This window comes from Mus musculus, chromosome 11 (genome assembly GCF_000001635.26).
Source record: "Mus musculus strain C57BL/6J chromosome 11, GRCm38.p6 C57BL/6J".
Classification (NCBI taxonomy): Eukaryota; Metazoa; Chordata; class Mammalia; order Rodentia; family Muridae; genus Mus; species Mus musculus.
The window spans coordinates 72,818,655-72,838,367 of record NC_000077.6 but is presented as its reverse complement, the minus strand read 5'-3'; the positions used below and the strand labels follow the sequence as shown (position 1 = coordinate 72,838,367).

General features: G+C 42.0%; 1 protein-coding gene and 1 pseudogene across 3 annotated transcripts in view; both read right to left on the bottom strand.

The window, feature by feature from the left end:
- The window catches only part of Zzef1 (zinc finger, ZZ-type with EF hand domain 1), a 130,971-nt gene that overhangs the window by 88,753 nt on the left and 22,505 nt on the right, over positions 1-19,713 (bottom strand). For all 3 annotated transcript variants that reach the window (XM_006532601.4, XM_006532602.4, NM_001045536.2), the window contains exons 3-9: positions 16,419-16,613; positions 14,817-14,988; positions 14,094-14,293; positions 12,106-12,316; positions 7,674-7,790; positions 6,647-6,825; positions 1,087-1,185 (exon numbers count right to left, since the gene is read on the bottom strand). In XM_006532601.4, coding sequence (XP_006532664.1) covers positions 1,087-1,185; positions 6,647-6,825; positions 7,674-7,790; positions 12,106-12,316; positions 14,094-14,293; positions 14,817-14,988; positions 16,419-16,613 — 1,173 coding nt within the window. The remainder of the gene's footprint in view (positions 1-1,086; positions 1,186-6,646; positions 6,826-7,673; positions 7,791-12,105; positions 12,317-14,093; positions 14,294-14,816; positions 14,989-16,418; positions 16,614-19,713) is intronic.
- On the bottom strand, positions 2,985-4,907 carry Gm6733 (predicted gene 6733; annotated as a pseudogene).

The following is a 19,713-nucleotide window of genomic DNA, read 5'->3' as shown; positions in this document are numbered from 1 at the left end:
TATAAAGAAAATATCTCAAAAGATGGCCTAGTCGGCCATCACTGGAAAGAGAGGCCCATTGGACACGCAAACTTTATATGCCCCAGTACAGGGGAACGCCAGGGCCAAAAAGGGGGAGTGGGTGGGTAGGGGAGTGGGGGTGGGTGGGTATGGGGGACTTTTGGTATTAGCATTGGAAATGTAAATGAGCTAAATACCTAATAAAAAATGGAAAAAAAAAAGAAAATATCTAATAAATAAATAAATAAATTGAAAAAAAAGAAGAGGAGTCTTGGTTCTATTTTTTTGTTGGTTTATTTAGTTTGATTTGGTGGGGGAGTGTTTATTTGTTTGTTTGGCTATTTTGTTGTTGTTGTTGTTTTTGCTTTTAGACAGGGACTTTCTATGTAGTACTGGATGTCCTGGAACTTGTCAAAATATTGACCAGGTTGGCCTTACAGAAATCAGCTTTCCTCTGCCTTCCCAGTGCTGGGATTAAAGATAGGCACCACCTCCACCTGCTTTTTAAAACTTCAATTTTGAACAGCCTTAGACTGTCAAAATTCTTAATGTTTAATCACTACCATTTAGACAAAAGCTGAACCAGACAAAGTGTACAGAAGCCATTGCTGTTAACCTAAGGTGAAGACTAATGTTTTTGGTGACTCATGCCTGTAATCCCAGAATTTAGAGGAAGCTGAGGCAAAAGGACTGTCTTGAGTTAGAGGCTAAACTGGGTTACATAGTGAAACCCTTTCTCAAAACAACAAAACCCACTATCATCTAGAAGCAGAAGAGATGGCTTTCTAATTAATAGCATGTGCTTGCTATCCTTACAGAGGACTTAGACTCAGTTTCCAGCACCCACATGTGGGCTCACAACCATTTATAGGACATCCAAGAGATTGATGCCCTTAACTGGCCTCCTAGGGCAGTAGGCACACATATAATGCTTATACACGCACACAGGCAAAACATCAATACACATTAAGAGATTATACACACACACATAACTAAAACACCAACATCTGAGAATTTCCAAAGTCAGGGTGTAATTTCACATAGCTGCCTCCTGTACATGCTAGCAATAGACCATCTACCACTTACCATCCCTTGTCCATGGCTCCACAAGAAGATTTTCAGGTCCTGACTTATCTTCTTTTCCTTTAACATCACAAGCCTGAAGAGTCAACTGGAGAGGCTTACCTGTTCAAAGGAAAGACAGGGCAAGTTTTAAGCTAGGTACACACACACACACACACACACACACACACACACACAAAAGAAAAAGAAATTGGCAGCAATGTAGGTCCTATGCCCAGCTAGACTAGGGGCCAGCAAGATGCTGCCAAGTCTGATGTAGTTTCATAACTACAACCCTAGGGGATCTGATATTCTCTTCTCAACCCTGAGGTGCCTGCATGAATATTCATGTACCCAAACATAGACACATAATTAAAGAATAATAAAAATAAATCTTAAAATATTTTAAGTAGATAAATAAAGGGTCAAAGAGCATGGGAATAGTAAGCAGAAGTTAATGCTCCCTCTACCTGCTCTCCTGACTGAAAGTACAACCTGTGTCTCTGCGGACGGTTAAGGAAAGGCCTCTAGGAGAACACCTTTTCAGAAGCAAACACATCACAATATGTAGATTAATACTATAAACTCAACATATGTAAGGAGTCCTAAGATACTTCTGAAGCTAAAAAAAAAAAAATTCAGTTTTACTAGCTCTATATTTAAATAAAAAATGTTTTCTATTTTCTTTCTTTAAACTATTTCCAGGAGGGCAGTGAGATGGCTCTGTGGGTGCAATTCCAAAGAGCTGAAGTGAATCCCTGAAGTCATAGAGGAAAAAGAGAATAACTTCCCAACTGTCCTCAGACAGCCATACAGGCACTGTGGCATATATGCCACCATCCCCCCCACGTATATTATCATACAATAATAGTAATAATCATGATAATATAAATAAACAAATCTAGGCAAATTTTGAAAGTTTGAAGAATAAAAAAATCAATTTTTGCTGCAATGAACTGTAAAATTGGTTTTTTTCTTTATGAAATTTATTTTCTTATATAAATTATGTATTTCTCTGGGCAGACAGCCTTCACCTTATTGCACTAGTAGCACATCTGTAATACCAAACTACAGGACAAGTCTTAACAAGAGGTTTGTGTTCTTCAACGTAGCACTTGTCTACCAGGCACTGTAGAAGCGAATGAGGAAAAGCCAGGACCTGCCCAGGAGGCTGAGGGTGGGGTGGGGTATGGGACAACAGTAACCCCTCTCAACAATCCCTTTCTCCCAGGAAGGGGAACATGCAAAGCTTCCATCTAGATTTTGGGAGCAGGGACAGGTTGGAAGGCAACTCTGCTCCCCTTGTTTCTGAGAGAAGTGGGCACTCGCCTTTCACTCATTTGTAACAAGGCCTAACGGATGCTTTGGGGCAGCAATCGGGTGTGTTCATCACCAGATTTATAATTAGCAGCAATTAAGAATGGGCCACCATCACTGCCACAGTGAGGTGGCTGTCATCTTGACACCAGGGACCCAGAAGCTGTATTCTTCTAGATAGATGACATTAAGATCCAGAGCTGGCTCTGGAAGAAAGCCATTAGAGCTGGGACCTCAAACTGCTCCTTATCTCACCATGGCTCTGTCTGTGATCACACTAGTCAGCAACACTCCAGGTGTTGGGTTTTCCAACCATTGGTCAAAGCTATGATATGGAGTCTGTAGGCAGAGTGAAGGGGATGCCTGAGTAGGAAGAGGGATGGTCATTGGGCAGTGATTGTAACATGATTAGGCCCTCCTTGCAGAAGGAGGTAGGGCTGAACAAAGGATTGGGTTAGAAGGAGCTGCAAGTCTCCAAAGCTCCCCTCACTCTGCCTTTGTACTACACGGAAGACAAGTTGCTCACATACTCTAAAGCACATTCTTGATATAGGAATAGGGACTTGGGGCAAGCGGCGATTTGGTATTAGGCAAGAGCCACATTAAGCCTTCATGAGGGCAGCCACCACAGCCTTGGCATTGAGACTGCATAGGTCACAGTAGGTCTGGCCAGTACCCACAAAGACGATGGGTTTGCTTGTGATGTATGTCATAGAGATAGCAGCTCCCACCTTGCCATCAATGGTGTCAAATTTGGTAAGAACAATGCCATCAATGAGCCGAGGTGCCTGAGCCATAGAATGGTCAGCCAAGGCTCTGTTGAACTTGACCAGTTGATCCACAGCTTCGTTGCCTACTAAGGCCTCCCCTACAAACAGCACCAAGTCAGGTGTATTGACAGTAATGAGTTTGGCCAGGGCAGTCATCAGAGGGGCATTGTCTTGCATGCGGCCAGCAGTGTCTACCAGCACCACATCAAAGCCTTGGTTACGTGCAAAGGCAATGGCTGCCATGGCAATGCCAGCAGCGTCCTTGCCATAGCCTTTTTCAAGCAACTGCATTGTATGTATGGCCATCATGCTTCTCGGGGGGATAGAGGGCAGTCAGGCGCCGGGTGTGTGTAAGAAGCTGCTCAACAGCCCCAGCCCGAAATGTATCACAGGCAACAATGAGGACACTAAAGCCATTCTCTAAAAGCCAAAAGGAAATCTTGGCAAGATTGGTAGACTTCCCTACTCCATTAACACCACAGAAGGTAACAACATAAGGGCACTGGCGACGTTGGGCATCCATGATATCCCAGAGCATGTCTACACGATGCTGTAGCTGTAGGATCTGTACTAGAAATTCCTGTAGAGCTTGCTTGACTGTTGAAGTCACAGTGCTAAATGTCCCCATCACTTTCCCTTCTAACTTGCTGGCAACAGATTCACAGAGCTGGACAGCAATGTCAGCAGCCACATTCTTAGCAATGAGATGATCACGCATCTTGTCTAGCACAAATTCCATGTCTTCTCAACTCAAGCTCTTGGAACCCACCAGACCCTTCAGCATCCCAAACATGCCACCCCGAGTTCCCTTGGTAGCACTAGGCTTGGTATTTTGAGTGGCCCCTTCATCATCTGAGCTGCTGCAATCCAGATCTTGAAGCTGTCCCCCAGGCCCAGTTCCTCAAATCAAGTTGACATCTTCAGAAAAGGCTGCCTCTGGAGTTCCATTGGTGGTGGGAGTACTGTAATCCAAGACTTCCTTGTTAGCACAGCCACCTAGTTCCCACACCCGGGGTGCTTTTTTGCCCTTCTCCTTTGGAGTATCCGACTTTGTAGATTTACTGGATTTGTGCAGACCCTTCCCATGCTTCAGAATGAACTCCTCTCTCTTCCTACGGATCAAAGTCCTCCATTCTCAGGTCCCGCTGAGAGACCTTCCTCTCTCTTCCTACGGAAAGTCCTCCATTCTCAGGTCCCGCTGAGAGACCTGACTTTTCTGCAGGGGCTGTTTTGCTGGTAGCCAAAGTGCCATCAGAACCTTCCTTTTTGGCCCCCTTTTTTGGGTTGTTTTTGGCTTTTTCTTTGGTCTTTTCCCCCTGTGTTTCAATCATGAACCTCACAGGTTTCTTAGCTTTTTCAGAATCTTCAAATTTCTTCATGGTAGTGGGAGCACGGATCTTACTGCTCTCCTCTGCTTCACGAAGGAGACGCAGGAAGTCATTTTGGAAATCAAATGTGCCATTCAATAGACTTAAAGCACTCTGTTGTTGGATCTCTGTGAGATACTTATCCCGGAACAGTCGGAGCACATCATCTATCAACTTGTCTACATAGGTCAGCGTGAGGATCTTCTGAAAGCCAACCACAAACACCAGCTCAAACTGGTTGTCCAGTTTATACTTGAGTGTGAGAGCCTCATTCCTGCAGCAGTACGGAACGAATCAACCCATTCACGGGCCCAGTGCACGAGTCGCTTACACCCTGGAAACACCAGAGCACAAGCCCACCCTTAGAGAAGATGGTGAAGAAGTCAAGCATGATGGAAGCGGGAGAAGACTTGAGGCTGCGTCCGCTACCGCTTCCTGCTGCGCCAAGAGCGGGACACGTCACACCAGCAGCCCCCGGAAACCGGTTCAGCCGCACTTCCACCAAAAATTGTTGTTTTTAATAATGTAAGGAGCTGGGCCCCCAGTGGAGGAGCTAGAGAAAGTACCCAAGGAGCTAAAGGGATCTGCAATCCTATAGGTGGAACAACAATATGAACTAACCAGTACCCCACTGGAGCTCGTGTCTCTAGCTGTATATGAATCAGAAAAATGGCCTAGTCGGCCATCAGTGGAAAGAGAGGCCCATTAGTCATGCAAACTTTATATGCCTCAGTACAGGGGAACGACAGGGCCAAGAAGTGGGATTGGGTGGGTGGGGGAGTGGGTAGGGGAGCATGTGGGGGACTTTTGAGATAGCATTGGAAATGTAAATGAAATAAAGACCCAATAAAAAAAGAAAAAAAAGTACATTAAAATAAAAAGCCAATATACCAAAAAAAAAAAAAAAAAAAAAAATAATGTAAGGAGCTGCTGGGCGGTGGTGGTGCACACCTTTAATCCCAGCACTTGGGAGGCAGAGGCAGGCGGATTTCTGAGTTCGAGGCCAGCCTGGTCTACAGAGTGAGTTCCAGGACAGCCAGGGCTCTACAAAGAAACCCTGTCTCGAAAAACCAAAAGAAAAAAAAAAGAAAAAAAAAAAAAGTAAGAAGTTAGATGTGGTGGCACATGCCTTTACTCCCAGGATACAGGAGGGAGAGACAGGAGGATCTCTGTGAGTTTGAGTCCACACATCAAGTTCTAGGCCAGCCAGAGCTACACAGTGAAACCTGTCTCTAAATAAAAAAGTAAACAAATAAATAGCAAATACCCACTAACCTCTAACATAGCTCATACTAATCACTGTTAGTCATGCCCAGTCCCTGCCATCTTCTCGTCTCCTCTGCTCCCTGTCCCAACAATCCCAATATGAAAGGTAAATATATCTGGAAAGCACTTCAGCTTCTAGATGCCACTCAACTTCTCACACACTTTGCTAGTGTAGAGAGAAACTGGATTCATAGGACAATTCTCTGACTTTAAAAGTTAAACATAAAAATAAATCGCGAAGTTGTATTCCATTGCACAAACATCATGGTGGGAATATCCCAGTCATGCCTGAAATACTGAGGAGGACCAGAACAATCACTGAGCTTAGAAGATAATTTTGCCACCAGAGGCTGGCATGGTAAATGTTGTTCCTCGCTGCCTGGTTGCAATCACTGTGAACAGCTTTACGGGCACTGGTTGAGAAGTATTGGGAGCCCCATGCTAGGCCATTTACAAAGTGTTGAGATGGGCCCAGGCAGGAAAAGCAACAGCAGGCACACATGTGTCTCTGAGCAGCTATGGTGTGGATGCAGAGGGAAGCTTTCTGACACAACAATCCCTCTGTACCAGGTCTCAGTGAGCTCTGTACCTTCAGATGACAAATACTCCAGCCAAGTCTCTCTACTTACATAATGACACACACTGGTACTTTACCAAAGATGGCTCTGCTCAAAATTGCTTCCAGACCCAAGTCACTGTACTAGAAAATTCAAAAACTGACACCCTTCTTCTCCTACCAATTCCAGAGAAAAGCTAGCAGTCAGATCTATTCACTCAGGGACCAGAAGAGGCCAAAGGGCACTGAAAAGGCTGGCATTCGGCTTTCTCCACTGCTAGCACTTCTATAATGCCCAGGACATTTACCATATTTCAGGAGCAGGTTCTGCCTGACAGATGCCATGGATGAGATGAGGGATGAGGCGTCATACTGTGTGTCCAAGTGGTCAGTGATGGTACACAGAGAGCTCATTACTTTGGCAATACTTCCTCTTGCTAGTGCAAAAGCCAGAAGAGTCAGCTCTACCTCTGGAGTAGAACAGCAGCTACAAAGAACAAAAAACAAAAAATCTTTCACTTCCTGAAATAAAAGAAAACCAGACAGCTTAAACCCATGCAATTAATCCCTATAGGTAAAATTAACTTGTCATGTGCTCCCTAGATGTTTATGAGAAATGTGTTTTCAAAATCCTTAAGATAACCTAAGGAAAAGCAGAATCAACCCAAGGGACAGAAAATTAAATCCTCACCTTTGAAACTTTAATAATACAAAGCACACCATTAAGCCAAAGATAAATGAACTGTTGCAGCCAGTCTCCATCAAGACTCCTTGGGAATGAGCTAGGTTGGACACAGCTGAGGATGCATTTCTTGAAAAGAGTGAAAACTATTACCTCCACCCGCTTTATATTTCTCTGCCTTTCTAAACACACCATAACAGAAACTTAAAGCTATCTGTGCATCTCAGGGAATGATTAATGTCCTGAAGGCTCACTTGGAGAACCAAGCATCCTCAAATCAAATGATCCATTCTATAAAGTTACTAAGACACTCTTTCTCAGTTCTATGGACAGCTAGGCTTGTTAGCCCTGTTTGCAAGCATGCTCTGACTGAAGGTCACAGGTAAGGGAGAAGAGACTTGCATCTTAGTTTTGGATACATCTCTTCTAAATGAATCAGAGGCCAACTTCCTCTGCATTCAAATTCTTAAAATCAGATGATATTGGAGGCATACCAAAGTTAATTCAATTAGGATGGATTTTTCCTTTTCTCTTTGGTTACTAAAAATGAGTCTTTTAGTGGAAAGATTCTTCTAAGTTTTTCTTAAGAACTGAATGAGCACATATGCCTTCTACCCCATACAAGTTGTTCACCTCAGCATCCTTAATTTTACCTAGTTATCCTTATGAGGAAGCTGTCCACTTCTTCCAGAACATTAGGAGAGAGGAAAGTTGAGAAGTCCGTAGATCCTGGAGAGAGGGACAGCGGTGGCATGTGCTGCAGTGCCTTCCTAAAGAAGTAATATGTGCAATCAGAGCAAAGCCAGACATGACATTAGACAAAAGCACACCATCAAATCCTGTGCTGAAGAACCTCTTGAGCTAGCACGCGTAATCTCTCGTCAGTCCTCCTGTCGAGAGCCTGGTGCACAATATGACCTGAACTTGTGTCCCTAGGAGCTATATGCTAAGCAGTTTAGTAGGGTTTCCCTTTTTTTTTTTCCGTTTTTGGAAAAGTTCTATCACCCTGTGTAAAAGCTTCCTTGGCTCCCTGGAACTTATGGTAAGTGGTAAGAAGAAAAGACACAGACTCAAGAAAACTGTCCCAAGATCCGTGTTGTGTGAATTTAGCAGACAGTCTGTCTATACAAGGACTTTAGGATCTGTGGCATCAAAAGAGGTGTCACAAATAGTATTGCTTCCTAAGCAGATCAATAACATCATGTTTCCTGTGCCTGATGTGGTCTTTTGGCCTTTTCACCTTAATGTTTGTTTTAAATTTATGTAACAAGTGATTACTAGGTGCTGGCTGTGCAGACTACATGAGTGTCGCATGAAACCCTTGAAAATACGCCAAGAACACACAAAAACATCATAAGGCAAGCATGGTGACTCCCACCAGAATTTTAGAGGCTGAGGATAAGTTTGAGGCCAAGCTGGATTACATGGTGAGACTTTGTTTCAAATAAAAAACCCACCCTCAAAATTCTAGAACTGATCATCATTTGTTATAATTATTTTTATATATTTCATTTTTATTTTTGTGTGCATGCATAGGCATGCATGTGTGAGAGAAAGACAGATGAAAAAAGAAAGAGACAGAGACAGAGATGGAGAGGCAGAGACAGACAAAGAGACACGAGAGAAGGGGTGTGTGTGTCTGTGTGTGTCTGTACACTAAAAGAACAGTGCCCAAGGAGAGCAGAGAGGGTATAAGACCCTCTGGAGCTAGAGTTACAGGTGGTTATGAGCTTCCTGATGAGGGTCCTGGGAACTGATCTAGGGTCCTCTGTAAGAGCATCAAGTCCTGGGGATTGAACATAGGGTTTTTAAATGCTAGGCAAAGTATCAGCCCTTTATTTTGTTTTTCTTGCTATGTAGGGTCTTGTTATCTCACTGCATAGTTCACGCTGATTCCCAACTCATGGAAATCCTCTTCCCCAGCCTCCTGAGTGCTGGGATTGTAGATGTACAGCACCATGCCTGACAATTTCTACATTTCCAAATATAGACAATGCAGTAACCTAAAGACCATGCCAGCTTTCCCACTTCTCTGGTTCTCCCAGCCTGCTGGACAGTCATTTGGGATTGTGCCGGCAACTATGCTCAGCTATAGCTGTCAATAAAGGCAAAAACCACACAGTCATTAATGGGATTCATTTCCTATCATACAAATAAATATTTACTCTGACCCAAATGCATTTTTAATTATTTCTCCTCAAGTACAGCTTTTATTTTGTATTGCTTTTAGATACATGAGCTATAATATAAAAGTCAGGGGTACTAGGACAACACAATAAGAGTATTCTGCAACAAGCTGGGACATCTTCAAAAAACTAAAGTAGGGGCCAGGTGTGGCAACAACCTCTTTTAATCCCAGCACTTAGGGGGTTGAGCAAATCTCTGTGAGTTCGAGGCCATCCTGGCCTACATAGTTTAGGATAGTCAGAATTATGTAGAGACCCTCAAAATAAGCAAACAAGTGAAAAATCAAGTAACAAAACTAAGATAGAAAGCTCTTCCTCCCTCCCTTCATGAAAACTCAGAGCACAGCAGTAGAGTTGTGGGTGACAGTGGTGCTGTGGGTGGTCTGGGCAGAGTGAGAGAGTATCTGCACAAAGGGACAAACCAGTATGGAATAAAGGTGCCAATTGGAATAAGAAGGATGGCATGACAAAGGGTATAGAACTTGAGGACAAAAAGGCACTTGGGCAAGGGTGCTCACAGCAGCAAGGAAGGAAGGATATGTGGAGGTTGTCTGACACATCCAGAAATAGAGAACACAAAAATGACTCCCATGGTGCTGAACTGGATGTGGAAATATTCATGAAAATTCAGTTCTCAGTATTATGGATGCAGAAATACAACTGTAAATAAGTGTATGAGTCTATGTTTTATTTCTATACAAATGTGAATTTGCTGGCTGTGTCTACTGAAAAGATTAGGAGAAGTAACAACCTTACAGCAATTAGCTGAGTTTTCAAGTAACATTCTCCAAGGACCTTGTGATGTTTAATATTTATTGTCAACATGAGATTTAGAATCACTTAGAACACAAACCTCCAAGTATGTGTGAGGGCATTTCCAAAGAGGTTTAACTGAGACCAAAGGCCCACCATGAACATGAGTGGTATATAATTATAGGGACTTGGGTCCCAGACTAAATAAAAAGAACAAAATGACACAATGTGACCAGCTACCTTATTTTTCCTGCTGCCATGCCTTTCCTGTCATAATGAACATGATGATTACAAGTCATGATCCAAAATAAACCATTCTTTCCTTAAATCGCTTTGTCTTTATCGTGGTGACTGAAAAAAGTAACTATGTAGCCCCTGACTGCTTGGGAAAACAGTTCATTAAAGGACAGAGGTAGAAACCATTCCAAATAAACTCACAGTTCCTTGGACAGAATGTGGAGAAATAGGTGGGTACTCTAGTGTGTACCTATTGTGCCAGTTTCTACAGAGTCTGATGCAGAAGGTTATGTGAGTCCTTGAGTTCAAGACCAGCCTGGGCTATAACAGAGCACAGCCCTGTCTGAAAAGAAAAAAGCTGTTTGTTTGTTTGAGGAACTATTCTATAATGACAAGTCTAAGAATGATGGGTAGAGAGACAGACGGACAGACAGACATGGAGATATAATGCAAAATGGCACAAGTCAGATTGAAGGCGTTGCTACAAGCCATATCTGGGAACATGTGAGCATTAAAACTGTGGCTGGGACTAGCGATGGTTTGGGGGTTAAAAGCATGGGCTGTTTTTACTGTGATTCTGGGTTTGGTTCCTGGCACTTATATCAGGTGGCTTACAACTGCTTATAACTCCAGTTCCAAGGGATCCAAAGCTTTCTTCTGACCTCTGTGGGCACTACACACATGTGGTATAAACAGAAAAAAACAGGCACACAAAAATAAAAACAAAGATTTTTTTAAAAGCTGTGGTTAGTTATAACCCAGTGAATAAACTAGAAATCTGTGAATCCTTAATAACAGAAATCCTTACAAATAGAAAGTTTCATAGGGGTGAGATTTAGCCCTAAATTACCTCCTTACCAAATAATCAATTATAAAGAAAAAAAAACTCTAGACTTGACAAATCTGACAAAGTCAAAGCTGACAGTAGTGGTTCCAAGAGCAGGCCATGTGCAGATGGACTGCAGTGAGAGCACAGCATCAGTCGGACAACCCTGCTCAAGACACAGCAGCCAGGCCTGGGCACACACCTGAGTGCCCAACACTTGGGAGGCTGAGGCAGGAAGCTGTGAGTTACAGGGCAGTCTAGGCTACACAGGAAGACTCTCAATTGAGCAAAATGAAATATAAAACCTAAATCTGTTTGTGATGAAACAAACATCACACAGTCCTAGGGAACTAATTTTTAGAGGGGGTCAAAGTTGTTAAAGTCAAGGGAAGACTGAAGATTTGTTCTAGACTTAGGGACACTAAAGGGACACGACAAAGAAATGCAAAATACAACTCAGGAACAGATCTTCCTGCTGAAGGGCTTTACTGGCACAACTCAGAAAAAACAAATGGGATCTTAGGAACACATTAATTTCCTCAGATGGTGGTTTTTCAGAAAATGTTGTTTATAGGGAGCACATTATTAAAGTATCTGGGGACTCTCACATGACTGGACAAAGATTATTTGATTATTCTTGCCATACTTCTCTAACTTTAAAAGGTTTAATAAAAATGATTTGTTTGTTTGGTTTTTTTGAGTCTGTATCACCCTGGCTGTCCTAGAATTGGCTCTGTAGACCAGGCTGGCCTTGAATTCAGGAATCCAAGTATCTCTGTCTCCCAAGTACTGGGATTAAAAGTGTGACCCACCATGCCCAGCAATTAAAATGATTTTAGGACAGGAATGAAGGGTAGGGGGTGGCCACCCCCTCACTACAGATTTAGTATTGCCAGCAGTGTCACTTGCTTTCAAGTTGTACTTAGTAATGCTAATCTCAAAATTGGTCAGACAAACAAACACTAGATACATCCTTTAGGCCCATACTTGGCAGTTGCACTAAGGATACATTCTGTCATTGAACCCATATATAATACACTAACAATTCATTACTACAGAAGCACCATTTTAAGAGTGACTTACTGAGTATTGTGCAGCACTGTCTGGACAAAGGCAGGATTTGTCTCCATAGACGCTGTCACCAAAGATGTCAGCAGAGACCAATACCATATTGCAGAGGCATCAGAGACAGAGACTCCAGATTTCTTTACTCTCTGAAAGCCAACAGCCCTCAGACCGTGAATCCTAGTGTCACATCCGTCGCTAAGACAACGCTTTATGTTTATCTGGACATCTGTCGAGCACAAGCAAAAGTTCAGCATTGGATTAATGTCTTTAAAGGATCAGCAAACAGTAGGTTCATAGCTAAAAGCAAAATGAAAAAGTGTTAAGATATATTTTAATAACAGAAATAAATGATGTGTGTGTACAGTGGAACTACTGTAGAATTAACCTGTCTCAAAAGCACTGACGAATCTGAGAAATCATAGGAAAATGTGTAAACTTAGGAGTGATGTAGATAAAACTTCTTCAGAACATTATGAATTGTGAAAACCACACAGTTTTATGAATTCTCACTGAAAAGTGTGGTTTGACATTTCTAAAATTCTTTCTAGCAATTTGAGTTTCTGTGTCTGGCTTACAGATGGTTGTGAGAATGTCTTCTTAACAACCAAGTACAAAATAGAGGACACAGACAAAACTCACTTTCAGATGTCACAGCTGCTCAGGTGGCTGAAGGAGGAAAGACATTTAAAGGATACAGCTGAGGACAGAGTAGCACAGCCTGAGGCAGGAAGCCTCTATTCTACAAGTATAACTACTTTTTGGTATATGAATGAGACACAAAGACTACCACCTCCTTAGGCCTGAGAAACTTGAAGCAAAGCAAAAGCACTCTTAGCCCAGGAAAGCATTGGAAAAACTGAAACAAGCCCTGAAGCATTCTGGCTCCCTTAATGACATAAGGAGAGAAAAGAAAAAAAATCACACAACTGTTACATCGAAAATGTTATGTGTGACCAAGTATACAATAGAAAAAAATTGAAAACAGCCAGGTAGGGGTGGTGCACACCTTTAATAACAGGAATCGGGAGGCAGAGGCAGGCAGATCTCTGAATCTGAGGACAGCCTGGTCTACAGAATGAGTTCTAAGACAGCCAGGGCTCTGATAAACAAAGAGACCCTGTCTTAGAAAAAAAAAAAAAAAAAAGTGAAAACATAAATGACCAAGAATAAATGGTAGGTTAGAATTGAGACATTTTTATAACCCTTAAAAAAGGTATCACCACTATATGAGATGACAGCATACTAAAAATACAAACGAGTCCAGCACGGGGTACACAACTTTACTATCAGTACTCCAGAGGCAGAGGCAGAAAGAAGTCTGTGATGTTGAGGTTATCCAGGTCTACACAGTGAGTTCCAGTCAGCTGAGCTTTATCGTGAGATCCTGTCTCAAAAGTCAAAACAAAAAAGTGGAGGCACAGGGGCGCATGCCTTTAATCCTAGCACTTGGAATGCAGTGACGTATGGATCTCTGAGTTCAAAGCCAACCTGGACTACATAGAGAGTCTCATGACAGCCACAGTTATATAGCAAGACTTGTCTCAAAAACAAAACAGTAAAAATACAAAGGAATATGAGCAGAATATTATAATCTTTGAGATATGCTATATATACTACATGCAAATACATATAATTCTTTTTGTTAAGAAGTACGGTTTATGTATATACATGTATAAACACACACACAAAAATTCATAAACACAAGAAGTGGCCTGGAAAGAACCACATCAAAGCTCTGTGTAGTAAGATTTTGAATATTTTTCTTTGTCCATATTTGAAAGTTTTCTAGTAAGAAAATAACAATATATTTTTAATTACAAAAAGACTTTATTGCTTTTCTATAGTTTTTAGAATTACTTAGTAGATAAAATAATAATGATTTCCCCCCCACCCCCCGGGTGTAATAGAAGCAAATCAAATCCCAAAATTTCAGAGGCCTTCTTAAGGCTTAAAACAAAACTACTACTGTTCCTCCTCTCACAACCCACAACTGTTGAACTCACAGAGCTGACTGATGTTGGCATTTTCTAGCAGTGTCACATAGCCAGTGACATTGCTGGGGATGTGCACATCACGAACTTCCTGCAGGTCACTGGCACTCCTTCCCACAGCCACTGTCACCTGCTGTGGCATGTAGCTCTGGTCAGTGGCAGCCACTGCAATGGACAGATGCCTAAGCACAACATCTGGCTTCATCTTCAAACTGGAAAACACAACAGAAACCACTAGTATTTCCATGGCCCAAGCACTGGTGGGGTCACAAACACATCTCATTTACATCCTCCAACCCCGTGCAAAGTATTCTTCCCTTTGTCTACAGGTTGGAGGTATTTACATATACCACTACATTTGGTATATGTAGAGATGAATTTCTAAATGACAGTCCTCAGATGCTAGCTATGTATTTCAAAGTCTGTATGGCCTCCCTAAACATCTACATAGCCACTCAGTTAGTATAATTTTATATTTCCTTTCAAATTATTAGTTTAGGCAGGAATGGGCAATATGAACATTCTAACAAAATTCTTATACTGGCCAAGAAACAATTCTAAACTGCATCCAGAAAGCTGAGTTATAGGTTAGCTAACCCTCAGTTATAACTGAGTATACCCTCAGTTATGGTTAGCCAAGAGAAAACAAGGCAATGATTTCTATTTATACCTCCCAGAAGAGCTCTCTCCAGGCCACATTCTAAATTTTAAAAGAATAAAGCATGCACTACTCACCGTATCCAGTGTGAGCGCGCACTGCCATCTGACTGCCAGTAGGATGATGTTTCTCCATTTGTCATCCTGTATATGTCTGCAGGGTTGGAGGACGTTTCTATATAAGCATAACACTTGGTTACTGACTTGAGCTTATCCATCTCTGGGCTTCTGGCTAGATCTCCAGGGCTTTCTGCAAGGAAACACCAGAGCTTAGTTATTTCATAAAGAGAAAAAGAAAGCAGTCATTTAAAGTCCCTAACAGAAACATGCTTAACCCTTTGGCACCAAAACCTAACATTCTTTAAAATCTCTTTCCAGCGGGTGGTGGTGATGCACACTTTTAATCCTAGTCCTTGAGAGGCAGAGACAGGTGGATCTCTGAGTTTGAAGCCAGCCTAGTTTATAGAGTAAGTTCCAGGACAACCAGGGTCACACAGAGAAACCCTGTTTCGAAATACAACAATAATCTCCTTCCAAAGACCCCACAGACCAATGATTGCCCCATCTTCTTATTGACTACACTGTGATACCACAGAACTGGTATCTTTATAAACCTACACAGAGGGAAGAATCATTTGCACTTACATTTCTGTAATTATGCTTTTATTTTAATCATATTTGTTAATTTGCTTGCTTGCTTACTCATTTATTTGACTTTGTGGGTGGGTAAGCACATGGCATAGTGCACAGGTGCAGAAACCATAGGACAAACTGCAAGAGTTGCTTTTCTCCTTCTACTGTGTGTGTTCTGGAGATGAAACTTGGGATTTCAACCTTGGTCATAAGTGCCTTCAGCTGCCGAGCCATCTTGCTGGCTCAAATGAGGCTTTAGCCACTTACATTTCTGAATATTTCCTGATCCTCCCTCCTCTCATTCTTTTCCAGGTTAACAGTCTTTCTTTGAAAAATCAAGTCATATACTGTTTATACATTCAAAATGTAAATATATGCACTTATAACAACTAATATTTACTTGAGTGTTTATTGCCATGGGACAAAAAGTTAGGTAATGGACAGAGAATAGTTACAAAAAACCAAAAAGCCAAAACTCAGCATCATTAATATGACAGAAAATATATTTTGCTCCTGAAATGACTATTTTGACTGCTTATGTTTTTGCTGAGAGAGTCTGATCTGTTTTCTTCTCCTTCTCCTCCTCCTCCTCTTCTTCCTCTTCCTCTTCTTCTTCTTCTTCATCATCATCATCAGATCAGCATCATCATCATCATCAAGTGAAAGTGGGTCTCCATGTGCATCACAGCACACATGTGGAAGTCAGAAAAAACATTTCAAGAGTCAGTTCTTGTTTCTGCCTTTCTGAGAGGCAGGGTTCTCTTGTTTCTGCTGCCACCCTAGACACTCAGGCTAGTTAGCTTCCAGCTGATTCTCCTGATATGCTGACATCACAGATGTGCACCATTGTATCTTTTTATACAAATTTTGGGGACCAAACGCAAGTCATCAGACATGTCCATGAAAGGAGGCAGGCTGAACATTCTTAGGCTACAAGCTGGTCAAGTATTTTCAGACATACCGGCAACAAGGAACTGGCTCACCCTTTACTAAACACTAGAAGAAATAATAGGAGAGTATTTTCAGGCAACTCTCCCATACACATACCCTTTTCTTTTTGTACCAGTTGATCCAGAGACTCCTTCAGAACTGATGATCTCATGGTGCACATGTTATTACAGTGGTCTAACATTGGGTAGGGAATCACCATGCTAGAGATCCGATTGCGATGCAGGAAGCGCAATATCATTGATGAGTGAATGCCAAGGCCCTCCTTTGACTCTGAAAATATGTCGATGAAACCTAAAGACACAAAATCCATTTTTGGTGTTTTGGTGAAGCCACCACAATAGTTCCCACATCCTGTATCTGCTGCCCCATCTGAACTGACTAAATTAAAAGCAGCCATCAACTTTACTGAAATTTCAAGCCTCATAAGGAAACAAACCTGGAGCAATCAATTAAGAATTACAGGGACTAGAGAGATAGCTTAGCAGTAGGAAAAAATATTTTTAAAGGATATATTTATTTTTATATTTATTTGTATGTATGAGTGTTTTGCCTGCATGTATGTATATGCACTACATGCATGTCTGGTGTCCACTCAGGCCAGAAGAAGGAATCGATGCCTTGAAACTTAGTGTTCATGCTAAAGTCCTAACAACAAAACATCTATTGCCATTGATACAGTTTCTGGCGAATTTTACATGGTGTAAGGTACTTGGCATATGCTGTCTCGTGTGGCCCTCACAAGGTGTAGCATGTTGTCCAGGGGTGGCAAAGGTCCAGGCAGCCTTGCTTTACAACAGGGTGGATATGAAGCTCGGATGACTCACAAGATATCGAGAAGAAGGCGGGGTGGGGAACGCTCCTCCACTCCCTCCTTGTGCTCCTCCTGCCATTCTAGATCCTTCTCCCCAGTGTATGTCTCATCTGAAGCCTCCATCTTCTCTTCATTCTCAACACCTCTTGTTCAGTTGTCTCACTTAGATGCTCTCATCATCTTAGGTTCCCTGAACGTCTCCTGACTCCCCTGGACAATTATCCCAAGTAATCTTAGAAGACATGACACAGACCACACCTGCCACTGTTTAGACTCCTGTTCTGGTTCCTTAGAACCAAAATTAATGAGTCTCAAGTTGAGGTTACTATAGCCCAGGAGCACAGGTGAAGTAAGCAAGGATAAAATGGCAGTTTTTCTGGAAACAGAGACATGCTTGTAGTTTCCCCCCCCACCTCTTTTTAAATGAATCATAATGTATGAAAAGAAAGTCAAAAAAATTTTTTAAAAGTCACATAATTGTATTATTTGATAATTTTTCACAAGTTCAAGTGACCTATGTAAATAGCCTCTGATCAAGATGCCAGCAGTCTCTAGGGAACTTGTCTTTAATAGCAGAACAGATTCACTAGAAGAGTTAGAAGGATTGAAGGCCCTGAAGGGGATAGGAACCACACAGGACCACCAACAGTGTCAACTAACCTGGACCCCTGGGAGCTCCCAGAGACTGAGCTACCAATCAAAAAGTACACATGGGCTGGACCAAGGCCCCTAGCACATATGCAGCAGAGGGCTACCTTGTCTGGCCTCAGTGGGAAAGGATGTGCCTAATCCTGCAGTCTTGATGCACCAGGGTGGGGGATAACTAGGGAGGCCCCACCCCCTCAGAGGTGAAGGGAATAGGGAAGGGACTCTGTGAGAGGGGTGCTGTGTTTGGGATGTAAATAAATTTAATGTAAATAAATGTAGATAAAATTACCAAACTGCTCAAAAACAAAACAAAAAACTCCGCCACAACTTTTTGAATAAAGCAAGATGCTAAGATGAATTTCTATATATAAAGTAGCCTATGATTATATGCCCTACTCTAACTCCAGAGAGAGATGATTTCTAAAAACTCAAAATCTAGACAATGCCTCCCCATTCCCACAGGGAGATGAGGCTTTATATCCATGAGGCTGTTGAGACTACAATGAATTTGCTCAGAACCCACACAAACAGCAGACTGTTGTGTGCGTGCACATGAGTCACACACACACTCATACACACAACACATACCATGCTGAAATGGAAGATGTTTTCAGTTTAGGAAGGTTCTGTAAAGGAATGGATTTCAGTGAACTCTAAGTGTCAACAATGAGATGCAAGAACAAGTTTCAGTGTGGGAGAACATTTGAGAGGGGACTAGGAAACTACGCAAGGCCACACAGAGATGACCACAGTTTACAAAGGCTTGCGACTGTGACAATTCTTGTACGTGTGATACTGCTGCATATTTTTGAACGCAAAGCTCTGAGTCCTGAGTGTACTATGTAAGGACTTCAGGATCTGGACCCTGACTTGCTCTCCATCAGCTTTTCCCTCCTCCATGAGGCATGCAGTGCAGCAGACATTATCCACTGGTGGTCTCTCTTCTCAACCCTACCTGCAAAACCTAAGACTCGGGTGATAGTTCAGAGGTACAATGCTTGCCTAGCATTTGTGAGGTCCTGATTTGATGCCCAGCACACTCATGCACATAACACACAATCTGAGAAATCCAAACAATGCTACCCACATATTTGCAATGCAAAGGTGGGAGTGACTGTAAATGCTAAGATATGCTAGCTAAATGAAATTCAAAATTCAGCTTAAATACCATGAGACCAGGAAAAATAATACAGGCTACCTATGATGCCCTATAAGAATTATATAATAAAAGACAACAAAACATTCATTCTCCATTAAGATGCAGACATTTTCCTCCCCTGGTTAAATACATCACTTGGCAGTAGGTCAGAAGGATCAACGGCCATTAGACTCACACCATCTGCCAAGACTATCCTGCCTTTATTCCTGCCCTAGAGACACGAAATACTGTCACTTGGTGTACAGAGCAGGCAAAATTCTTAGGTCAGATGATGTGCAATGCTATTTCCCTTTCAAATTGAATTGGCATCTCACTTGAAAAAAATGAAGGTAAGATTTATTCTGATGCTGTCTTTACATACGTCTGAGTCACCAAGGAAACCATCTAAAAACACAGACCAGGCTGGATGTATAGGAATGTTGTACAAGCCCACAGGTTCTAGCCTCAGTAAACACAAGAGGTGGGGCAGTGGGGACAGAGAGATCAAGAACATGAATACAAGCCGGGCGTGGTGGCACACGCCTTTAATCCTAGCACTTGGGAGGCAGAGGCAGGCATATTTCTGAGTTCGAGGCCAGCCTGGTCTACAAAGTGAGTTCCAGGACAGCCAGGGCTATACAGAGAAACCCTGTCTCAAAAAACCAAAACCAAAAAAAAAAAAAAAAAAGGACATGAACACAAAGAAAACAAAAAAAATTTAAAGGCAATATTTTTTAAGAGTAAAACAGGTAGAAGCACCACTGTTTAATTTTTAGCATTTTTCAATTTATAAA